This window comes from Montipora capricornis, chromosome 3, assembly GCF_036669925.1.
Source record: "Montipora capricornis isolate CH-2021 chromosome 3, ASM3666992v2, whole genome shotgun sequence".
Lineage (NCBI taxonomy): Eukaryota > Metazoa > Cnidaria > Anthozoa > Scleractinia > Acroporidae > Montipora > Montipora capricornis.
The window spans coordinates 20916826-20929325 of record NC_090885.1 but is presented as its reverse complement, the minus strand read 5'-3'; the positions used below and the strand labels follow the sequence as shown (position 1 = coordinate 20929325).

The 12500-nt window shown below is 38.7% G+C and overlaps 1 protein-coding gene across 1 annotated transcript in view; it reads right to left on the bottom strand.

The window, feature by feature from the left end:
• LOC138040892 (serine-threonine kinase receptor-associated protein-like) overlaps positions 1–9914 on the bottom strand; it is an 11822-nt gene extending 1908 nt beyond the window's left edge. Inside the window, exons 1-6 of the mRNA XM_068886601.1 lie at positions 9687–9914; positions 7311–7446; positions 7150–7231; positions 6201–6273; positions 2907–3006; positions 750–887 (exon numbers count right to left, since the gene is read on the bottom strand). Coding sequence (XP_068742702.1) covers positions 750–887; positions 2907–3006; positions 6201–6273; positions 7150–7231; positions 7311–7446; positions 9687–9795 — 638 coding nt within the window. The 5' untranslated portion in view covers positions 9796–9914. The remainder of the gene's footprint in view (positions 1–749; positions 888–2906; positions 3007–6200; positions 6274–7149; positions 7232–7310; positions 7447–9686) is intronic.
• Positions 9915–12500: the final 2586 nt, after the last annotated feature.

Genomic DNA, 12500 nt, shown 5'->3' with positions numbered 1-12500 from the left:
ATATTGAAATTTTTCTGGCCAAAAATGCAAGTATGATAGTCAGATTGTTTTACTCCACGAACAAAGAAATTAACACTGATCGTCAACCAAAAATCTTACATGTAGCCCTGAATTTAATTCAACCTTGTTCATAAAAAACTTGTCATGAATCAATTTTACGAAATTCCGCGTCATCAAATTCCAGAACTGTTCCTTCAATTTCTAATACAAGGCTGTGCTCTAAGAGATATACTGGTACCTAATTTTATTGCAAATTTAACATTTCCTTGTCGCCGAAGGTCGCCAGGGGCCACAGGGTGCTGCTAGAGCAAAGTCCTGCAATGCACGGTCATAAATAGCTAGCTTGCACTAGCCAAAGGAATAATTTATTGGCCACCATTAATGAATACGGTTTATTACAATCTTGCACATCAAAATTGATTTATCAACAAGGCATTGACGGTCTAGTTTAACTCAGTTTACCATCCGCAACAGTTCAACAGTTGTGAAGGGTAACAGAACAACCCAAACCTTTACAAAAGTGCTAACCTTATCTAAAGTATAGTGTTGAGGCCTATGGTTAGAATATTTGTAAAGGTTTGGGTTTTTTCAACTATTATAGTACCCTTCACCCCCTACCCCCCACCCTCAGGATAGTCATGCCGCATCCATGTTGCATGGGGACTTCAGGATACAAAATGTAACCATTCAATACAGTCATGTACCGCTATTTTATTTCCATTCCTAAAGAACAATAATGAGTTACGTACCTTTCTGTATCCCAGAATGAGATTGTTTTAGCATATGTGACAACAAGTACAGTACCATCTTTTGATAGTACCATACTGGACGCACTGTTGGGTAAATCAACCTTCTTTACTTCACTCATTGTTCTCGTGTCCCAAAGCCTTCAAACAAAATTAACAGAAACATCACATGCATGTAATTGCCGCAAGCACTGGTCAGTGAGCAGCTTACTATTCTTGACATTTGGGATCCCTGTGCCTTCAATACCAGGATAAAAGTTGATTTAGCAGAGTTAAGGATTCTACATGTACCAGACGAGCTCACAGTACACATGATCAGCCATTTTCAATGTCAATAAGGTGTAGGTACTTTATGTATCCCCTATTATAGTGTATTTAAATTAAATTATGCATGTACTTTCTACAACATAGTGATCATTAAATTTTTTTATAATTGTATCTCTTAACAAATAAACTGTTTCCAAATGCACGGGTATTTGAACTTTTGAAGATTGGATTGTTCAAATTCCTGCCCCCTCAGGCCAAAATGGTGTTCAAATGCCCTACCCTATCGTCGGATTTGTCTGTCATACCCTTCTAAAGAACAATCTTTGTCGGCTCCTGCCGCCTTTAATAAAGACCTTTTGAAGACCTTCTTTGTTAGCCAATCGCTCACAAATGCTACATCTCTTCCTTTATTTAAACTCTTCCACCGCACCCAAACACCTGTGTTATAGCTATTAGCGACTTCGGCACCCGAAAAAAATCATTTGAAACCTGACACTTCCGGTTCAAGTAGTCAGTCATTCAAGGTCAAAATCAATGGTCTTGTTGTAAATAAAATGAGGACATAAAGACTTTGTTCCTAGATCTCAGATTATCACGTACACCTGCATTGGCCAAATCTGTTAAGGCCTCATTCATAACTGTTAAAGAGCATGTGTAATGCCCACCTGCTACATTATAGTTAGTAGAACCTGTACAACTGGCTGCTTTAATAGACAGAGTCTAGCTATACATGTAAAAGCCTCAGTTTGCCATCCAAGGTTCACTTCAAGGAAGTTTGTCTTCTATAGTAAATCAACTAGCTGTTTGCAATTTGTTAAAAAATTTTCCCCTCCCTTTGGAGATGGGTTGGGTATATCGCTTTGCCTTCATTAAAATTGGGTCACTCCTACAAGGTGCGGTTAAGTCTGCGCAGCGACTTCCCCAAGCTTGTTGGCTTGTTTGCCTTTGTACATTGCTCACTAACCAATCCTCTTGTCCGATCCAGCATGTGTCATCTACCACTCAGCTCATAGTGCTAGGGAGATAACTGAGGTTGCTCTATATCACGCAATCCAGAAGTCGCATAGGCTAACCAGTCGTAAGGCAGTGTTCCCCTCAAAAAACGCCAATATACGTCTGTTGTCTCGTTCTATTGTATCTTGCGTTATGCGTTAAAAGGTAATTATGTTGATACCAAGGAAGAGTGACGTTAATTATTATTTTATTTCACTTTGCTTGGAACAGAGCTTTTATTATTATCCAACTTCAACTAACAAGCAAAGGCTAATAAATAAATGTTATTATCAACTCTTTCAGTCCCTGAAGGGTTCACCGTTAATGAGTAATAATTTTTCTAAAATCATCTTGTGTTAGAGTAAAATCTGCCTGTAGCCCTCTTAAGCTAAGAAGCAAAGAATTAACTAATAATAAAAATTTTCAAACTGGTTCAATTTTGATTTTCTTTAATTCATAATTATTATGATAATGATACACTGTGAGTAGACATCCTTGTTTTTTCAGAGCCACACATGGGAGCAAAAATCATAATAAATAAAAAAAATGCCACAGGCAGCTCGCGAGTCACATAACACAGGATTCGCAAGTACTCCCCTATAGATCTCTAAGAAAAATAAGAGACAGCTCGTAGACTATGATTATAATGAATATTAGACAAAGAAAGATCAAAACTGATCAGAAGTGGTTTTGAAAACAATTTGAACCAGGAGGAAAGTTAAACCACAACAAAGGACCAGTTGGGAAGTAAAAAAAACCTCTTTTTCTAAGAAATAACAATGTGGTTCCTTCACATTTGAGGCAAAAAAAATCATCTGACAGTTTTTTTCAGTTTGGGGGTCTAGTTGCGAGTCATTTGAAGAGAATAATAATTATATGAACATCACATGTACACCGTACCTCATTGCTTTGTCTTCTCCTCCACTAAAAACAAACTTGCTATCTTGACTCCACAAGGCAGCCCTTATGTTAACTGTATAACCCTTTAACAAATCTGGCTCTAAACAAAATTAACACAAAATTCAGGGTTTCAGTAACCACCAGCAGCCGACAAAAAGGTTTTGCAATTCAGCTTCAAGATTTCCAAATTTGGAGGGATAGGAGGGGAGGGGGACCCCTAGAAGAAGGAACAGCTCGTCAATACAATCAGTCCCAAACCAGCAACCCTTGACTTCCTATAATAATGATGATTAACAATTGTAATTGTAATAATAATAATAATAATAATAATAATAATAATAATAATAACAATAATAATAATAATAATAATTAGTATCACCTAAGTAGTGGACTGATGCAAATCCTGCATTTTAACTGGCTATGCCACTGGAGGACTATTAGTAATAGTCCTCATGTAGCAAAAAGCGTTATGCTTTCTTTCGTTTTATTCCCAAATAAATATTTCTTCACCTTTCATTTGCTAACTTTATAATTATTATTGCCTTTTCTGTCCGACTAGTTGGGTGATACTAATGAAAAACAATTAGACCCTTCATCCTCAAGGGCCATGGGTAAATACATGTAGCCCATTTGGCTTCGCCTCATGGGCTATTGACCAGTGGCCCTTGCTGGCTACGGGTCTAACTGTTAATAATATTATAAATCATAATAAAGGTGCAGTTACTGTAATGATATCATCATCATCAATGTAAGTCCACTGGCAAATAACGTTAATACAGGCCTTGAGCTTCAGTTTAGAATAAAAAAATCAGCATTCTTAAACGATAAAAAGATGTCAATTGTCAGCATAAAAGTGAAAGTTAATTAAGATTATGACGCCAAAGATTAACCACAACAGAAGAAGTGTATAACAGGTAAAGTACCAGGCCTAACACCGAGCCTTGAGGCACACCAACTTTGAGATGATGTTTCATTGAGAAAGAGGCATTGATATCCACAAACTGAGTTCGATTGGTCATTAATAAGAGGTAAACTACCGATAATAAGAACTGATCGACAGAGTCCATGGCATGTTGACAAACGAGATCAAAGGAATTCGTGGCTCACAGTACCACGGGGACTGGACAGATCGAGTAAAACTAGTATGACACTTTCACCATTGTCAATAGATCACATAATGTCATTATGCACAAGGAGTAGAGCAGTCTCAGAACTATCATGGTACCTTTTACAAGCAGACTGGAAGGACACATACATGTAGGCTATTAGAAGAAAGATAATCAGCTAACTGTGAGGCTACAACTTTCTCGATGAGCTTAGAGATAAGCTTTAAGTTTGATATAAGATGAAAATTAGAGAATATCATGATCAGCATTCTTCTTTTTTAATAAAGGTAACATACATTGTAGCAGTCTTTAGAGAATCTGGCATAACTCCATGTGACAGCGAAAAAATAATTATTGTGGTAAAGATAGGCAATAAAGTCTTGATGCATTCCTTTAAGACACACGCAGGCATAGGATCTGGACAAGGATCAGGATTTTTTTATTAACCCAGTTAGCAGTTTAAGAACAACACTACAATCCCCTTGGCTGAAGGAAGAGAGACAAGCTGTGCACGTGACAGATGTAAGATTAGACTTGGCATCCAGAATGGATTAAGTACATATTTTTTAAAATCTTCTCAGAAAAGAAATTAGCAAAGGCATTTAAAAGTAAAGTCTCTGATTACGAGCCAGAAGGCCCATCATCAGGCCGGCACTTATCTCCGGTTTCATTAGCATGAAGCGACTGGGAGTATTTCTACTCCCCCCTGGATGGGATGCTAGTCCATCGCAGGGTTACCCCTGGCCAGCATTTCGCCGGTACCCATTATGAGTGGAGAGAGGCACCACGAGAGTAAAGTGTCTTTCCCAAGAACACAACACAATGTCCCTAGCCAGGACCCGAACCCGGACCACTCAATCTGGAGTCAAGCACTCTAATCATGAGGCCACCGCACCTCCCAAAAAGCCATTTGCCAAGGCATTATCATCGGTGCTGCTAGGATATAAGCGACCAGTGTTCATCTGAAGCAACTGTACTTAGTCTAGTCTTGTTGATGGTTGAAAAGGAAAATTTCTGATTACACGAATTGTCCTTAATCTTCTCACAATAGTATGCTTGTTTAGAAGCATATAAGAGATCATTAACCAGGCAACGTTGTTTCTGATACTCTTTTCAATGTGTTTGAGACTTTGTACGGTGCCACAGATGCTCCAATCTCCTACATAATCTCTTTTGGGAGGCAATCTCTGAAGTATACCACAGAGCTTTTGGATGAAGAGTAATAGTCCTTTGACGGGAAGGGGCATGAGCATTAACAAGTAACAAGTGGAGAACTTGATCATAGCGTGTGACCAGAGTGGACAAATCATTGAAGATGTCATTAAAAAGGAGAGATGACCTTATATCATCATTAAAGGCCGCAAAATCAATGTTCACATACAGTGTAGCACGACGATTTATGGTGATTTTCATGGGAGGAGGCCTATTATGATTCAGCTTGAACAAAACTGATGAATGATCGGAAACAAAACATCGGAATATAAACATGCCACAGTAGGGAATCGGCATTATCTGATCTGTAATAATCAGACCTTTAAAGGTATTATGTGTTGCTCAGGAGTAAGCTGTTAGGACCAACAGCGTTAAACATCATATTGACAAGATGGCAGAGTTATTGGCAGCAGACACCTTAGTCGGCTCTTGTGGTTATTGAACCTCCATCTAAACTTGGTTAGTGGTAGAGCCAACATACTGCAAACCAAAGACCTTACATTTCTAGCTAATACATGTATATCTGTATGAAAACGTTTAATATGTATCTGTACTGTGTTGTTAGAACCAGTAGCTACTGACCATTAATAAAAAAAATAAAAAATACTGTGTAACCTACAAAAAAATACTGCAAACTGATACACCAATAAAAAGGAATAATAGCTATGAGAAAATAGCAATAATAAAATAAAATACAATAAAATAAAATGTTAACTTGGCAGCTGGTTTGAGTAGAGAAACAGACTGTTGTCATTGTCAAAATGAATTTTAATTTTGGGTTTGAAAAAATGGGCCTTTAATTTTTTTCACTTTAGGGAAAAAGGTAGCTACAGTAAACTTGAATCTCTACATGTCGCCTACGCTTTTCATTGGTTGTCGGTACTTGTTGAAACCACTGGGTCCTGTAAATAATTGTACCTATAAAATTGTGAAAAAACGTTTTCTTAATTCCTTAAGCATGGACATTAATTTTTACCTGCACTTTCATCTTCAAGATTAAATAATCGCATCAGTTTTTCATTACTAGCTGTCAGGAGTTGTTTCCCATCCTAACAAAGAATTGAATAATTAAAACTTGTTACCTGATTGAAAATTACATTTATTTATTAGTGCTTTACACTGTTAACATTGATCAGCAGGTGCATTGTGAAATTTGAGGCATGACAAAAGTCATTCTAGAGCCTGCAGACAAGCGGAGCACTTTGTCGATTCAGGACCTGGATAAACAACTGTCATAAACAACCTACAGGAGCTCCGACGGAGTTCTTGTCGCTCAATGGGTAGAGCATCTGACTGTTGTCTAGACTGTGAGCAGTCTCTCTTTTGCTCCAAAATCTGCCGAGAGAACGTGATATGCAAGGAGTGAAGCCGCCAGCCGTGAGTAGTACTCGTCTCCCTACGCCCATGCTACTCGCGGCTTGCGGCTTTGCCCCTTGGACATCACATCCTCTCGGAAGATTTTCGGGCAAAAGACAGACTGCTCGCAGTCTAACTGTTGTTAGTACAAAGGTTGTATAGTAGGTTTGACTCTGATTTTTCAGTTGACCTCTCATCTGTTGCCAAGCAACTAGTGCATGGGTGCATTACTGCATCAATATCTAGCACAGTTGCATGACAGGGTGAATTGAGAACACTTAAAACCCCAAAACACCATTTAAAAAAGCCACTTTGTTATTTTCTGCGAACTCTTTTTTGCTTTTTACTCATTTTAGGCCACTTGGAGCAAGTCATTTAACAACTCAGCTGTTATTTCTCGTAAAAATAATATTATAAAACATAGACAAAGTGCACAAGAATTGTTGTCAATTCCCTTTCCCAGTCCTCCCTTGCAACCTCTTGAACATAAAAACAAAAAAAAAATACATACATGTAAAGTAACATTTTCATGGAATGGAGTAACTTAAGAAGTAAAATAAACTTCTTACCGGTGAAAAGTCGACAATCTTAACAATATGTTTATGTGGTAAAGCCAGCACTTCATCACCAGTAAGGGCATCCCATACTTTCCTACAAAATAAAAGGAAAACCTCAATGTAAGGAAAATTAAAGGATCTACTTGAGAAATAAGCAAGAATTCTACACATACGCTGAAAAGTCAGCAGCCCCAGTAGCAGCCTTTGTGGCGTCTTTAGTTAGAGTAGCACTCCAAACAGCCCCTTTGTGTCCCTCAAAAGTACCAATCCAGTCACCGGTATCACCTTGTCGCAACATAGGTTTGCCATCTAAAACAAAAAGATTTCATGACCATTCATAATAAAGGTACAATGTAAATCAATATAAATACAAATGTACAATCAAGCTATTCATCTTAAAATGGTTAAAAAGCTTAAAAAGATAATTATAAGAAAAAAATCTCAATTAAAAAGCCTAACCTTATTGCCATTGTGGATAGCTTCCTTCCTCTGTGGTTATTTTCCAGATCCAATGCAATTTGAGCCATTTTTCAATTTCTGGGTTGTCAACGGTTATAATAAAATCCCAAGGCAGGAGACTAAATTCTCAGGAGCCACCAATTTGAGTCAAATATTTCTGGATAAAATGTTCCCACGGCCACAATTCCAAATCAGAATCAATTGACAAAGATGAACTTTCATCTCAACCTATCATCAATGCAATAGCAGTCCTGTGAGCAACGTCAGGTGGTGAATTGTAACAAAACAGCTTTTGAAGGAGGTGCCTTATCACCAAAGTGGCCACAGCTTCGACCGTCGATAACAAACTGAGCCATACCAGGGTGGCAGACCGTAGTTCGTCAGCGACAAAGTTTTTTATTTCCCTGGGTCTCCCTACATGACTGCGTTGTTTCAGTCATGTCGTCCAATCACAGTCACGCCTCTTTCATGATGACAAACTTTAAAAACACATTGATTTCACGAAGCCGGAAAGCATTGAAAGATGGGAGAATGAAAGCCATAGCAAACAAACTTTTGCGCATTCATGCCACTTAGTTAATAGGACTTTGTACAAAAAAATATTTGAAGCACAATATCCTACGCAGTGCTGGAAATAACAGTTGGTCATCGGACATTGTCCGACCAAATTTTGGAAATGTCCGGCCAAATTCACATTATGATCGGACACGATGACCGAACATCTCACCAGCACATCTTGAGTTATCTTCTTCAAGGTGTTGTCAGTAAATAAATTATGTCCGGTCCAATTTGTCAAAATTAATGTCCGACCAAAATGAAGATTTGAAAGGACATATGTCCTGTGAATAAAGAAAAATTATTTCCAGCACTGCTACGAGAACAAAGTTGATATGTATTTGCATGTTAATTCCTTGAAAGCTTGAGTCAATGCACTCACGTTGAGAGACCCCAGGGAATAAAGAAATTTGACAAACTACGGTCTGCCACCCTGGTACGGCTCAGTTTGTTATCAACGGTAGAAGCCGTAGCCACTTTGGTGATAAAGCACCTGCTTCGAAAGCTGTTTCGTTGCAATATTCCCCACATGACGTTGCTCACAGGACTGCTATAGCATTGACGGTGGGTTAAGATGAAGGTTCAATCTTTGTCAATTGATTCTGATGTGAAATTGTGGCCGTAGGAACATTTTACCCAGGAATATTTGACTCAAATAGGTGGCTCCTGAGAATTTAGTCTCCGGCCTTGGGATTTTGTTATAACCGTTGACAACCCAGAAATTGAAAAATGGCTCAAATTGCGTTGGATCGGGAAAATAACCACAAAGGAAGGAAGCTATAATCCACAATGGCAATAAGGTTGGGCTTTTCAATTGAGATTTTTTTCATATAATTATCTTCTTAAGCTTTTTATTGGGATTCCCATACAAATCCTTATATTTTTGTCACATACTGTAAGCTACTTTGTGGGCCCTTTGCTATAAATGCCTAAACAACACAGTTATATTTATTTCTTCTGAGGAGGCCAACAAAAAGGGTTAAGATCTCAGCCAGTCTAATGTGGGGTGCGAATAGAAAATGTAACGACACAGGGTTACAAGAATTCTTGTCCCTCACAGTTGTTAAGGTTGTGCATTTGTGTTATAGTTTCTAATAGCTGATAATTTATTAGCCAAAATCGGAAAATTACAGAGCACAAACAAGGCTGTTGCCTAACAGGAGCCCGGTAGCCTGGGGCTCCCAAAGAATAGCTCTGGGCTCCTTAATTTTTCACAGCAACACCTTTCACTTCATATGTTGGGCTCCTAAGTTCTCACTGTTTAGCTCTGAGGGCCCCTTTAAAATTTTCTTAGGCAGCAGCCTTGACAAATGACTGGAAGATGACATTCATTCTACCATGCTGTCACGGAATGATCAACAACGGCTTCACAGATGTTTTCTCTTCCTGCCATTAAATATAATCATTACACTCACTTTTATGCTGGCATTTCGCGAACAAAGTCCTATCCTAAAGTATAAAAAGTTCCCCTAACTTCAAGGAGGGGTAAGATTCAAAAGCCGTGCAATAAAAACTTGCCTAAATTTAAAGCTTACCTTTGCATGCACTGATAAGGAAGTAGCCATAAGGCGTAATATCCGAGAATGATAAATGTACCACCGGCCTCGTGTGTCCGCTACATGTTAGAGGTATTTGCCGTGCCATATTTTCTAACGTAAAGAAAACTAAATCTGGTTGAGATGGCGAATAAAAAAAGGAAAATGAGCCGGACAAAATGGCAGTTTTTGTAAAGATGGTTTACGGATACTTCATAAAAGACCCATCATAATGTCCCGGAGGGAAATGTCGTGCTCAGCCCCAAGGGTCGTAATTTCATGATACGCTATCACGAATATATGCAAATGAGTTAAAAGACAGAGTCAACTACTCCTCATGTACACTAAACTGAACTGTCTACATAGAAACAGCTATAGAATGGGAACAGTTATCTACACTGTCTACAGTAGGAACAGTTGTTCCCATTGTAGACAGTGTAGATAGCTGTTCCCATTGTAGACAGTGTCGATAACTGTTCCTACTGTACACAGTGTAGATAGCTGTTCCTACTGTAGAAAGTGTGCCTACGGTGGATAGTATATATTGGCATACATGACAGTTAAAGAATACATGTAACGTGTGACTCTAATTTGCATATATTCGTGATAGCGTATCATGAAATTACGACCGCCCCAAGACTCGGGCTCGAGAAGGGTTTTCAGCTGGGCGCGCGCGCGTAAGCCACACACGCAATTCTAAAAGCTGCTCGCGTCAGCTCATGATTCAAAATGGTTCACCAGAAATAAACAAATACCGCTAATTTCGCTCACCTTTCTTCTGATTCCTATACATATAGAATATAAATAGATATCTCCTATTCACGAAAACTACGAAAATTGTACACACAAAATTTAATGGTCACTTTATAAACAACAATAAAAGCAAGGTGACACACGCTAACACCAACCCGGTGTGTTCCCCGGTGTGGCCAACACATCACGCATGCGCACATGCGTGATGTGTTGGCCACACCGGGTTGGTGTTAGCGTGTGTCACCTTGCTTTTATTGTTGTTCACTTTATAAATCCGTTTGTGTTGGCCTGTAGCTTCACTCGCGCTTGCACTCGAATGAGCGAGTGACGCATGCGTAAATGCCGATCTTTTAACCCCCTCATTTTTCCTGATTTTTCAACTTTACTCGTTTATATCTCTGCTTCCGGACGGTTAATTTTTTTCATGTTTTGCATGTTAGCTTAGATTAATTTAAAAACCGTTTGTCTTTCAAATTTAAAAAAAATTCTGTAGGCCAAAAAAAGAAATTAGAAACACCTTTCAAAAAAACTTATTTTTCTGAAAAACTGACCTACAGATTTTATTGAATTTTAAATATTTTAGAGATTATCTAACATTATCTCGTACCACTGAATGGCAAGATCTCACCGTCCCGTTTTTAAAAGAAAGACAATATATCTTGATTTTAAGGCTCAACGAAATGCCTTATATCGTTGCCATGGTAACATTATTTTGGAGGAAAATATGATGTGAGGAATCTATGATGGATACTTAATACACTGGCCAAATTTTGTCTTGATATGATTACCATAACTGTATCTAAGGACAGCATTTGTTTATTCGTTTGAAAAAAGGAGAAACTATTTCGAGCCACCTTATTTATCTTTTCTCCATTAGAGACGATTAGATAAAATATAAAATTTTCTATTCCGTCTGCCGCGTCTATTAAACGGAGGGTGAAAAGTGCAGGTTAGGGTTGTAAAAAATAACTGAAAAAAAACAAAACCTTTACAAAAATGCTAACCTTAGGCTTGAACGTTAATTTTTAGGCCCAATAGACCGAATGCATAAATGGCGGCCAAAAAAATATTCTTTTGTTTATGTGCTAATTAGCCTCGTTTGCTTGGACGAAATACAAAAGAAATGTTGTTTGAGAGCGAGGCTAGTGAGTCTAATTAGCACATAAACAAAAGAATATTTTTTTGGCCGCCATTTATGCATTCGGTCTATGTTAGCATTGGTAAAAGTTTGGGTTGTTTAAGCTATGGTGAAACAATGACCTGCAAGCCTAACCTGCAGCCTGCAGTTTACACCCTCCGTCCAAAAAAACGAATTTTCAGGCCCTAGTTGTTCAAACGATGGATAGCGCTATTCGCCGGATAAATCACTGTCCAGTGGATAAATGATAGCGAAATAAATTGCGCTATCCAGTGGATAGTGATTTATCCGGTGGATAGCGTTATCCACTTTTTCAACAACTGGGGCCAGGTGTCCATATAGGACAATTGTCCTGATAAGTGAGAGCCCAGGGGCGTAGGGTCCATATACGCACGTACGCCCGTGCGTACATCTCAAATCGGGGATCCTTATTCCATGGAGGCATTAATTTTTAAAAGTCATTATAAAATCGGGCCAAGTTTTGTAATTTTAAATTAACTGGTGTCTCTCTGTGTGAGTATTTCCAGTATCTTTTCATTAACCCATACAGGCCTTGCCAAACGGATCCAACATCATCCAACATTGTTGAAAAGTTGCGAACGACAACGAGGTGGCCAAACGAATGCAACGTGTTGGGTCCAGCATGTTCAACTCAAGGATCTGGAACCAAGATCTACCTAAAAGCCTTAGAAAACAAACTCTCACCCTGTTGGCGTTTTCAAGTTCCTTTTAAAATCATCAATAGAGTCACTTTCTCTCTCTGATAGCAAGAGGACGACTGTTCCAGAATCTGGGAACTGCAAAAGCAATTGCGCGGGTCTCCAGAGGTCTTGCACCATGCAGATGTGAAGAACCTTGTGAAGACCCAGGGCGTCACTGCGTAGGGAGTAGCGACCCGGGGTCTTGACTTGCAAAAGATCCTG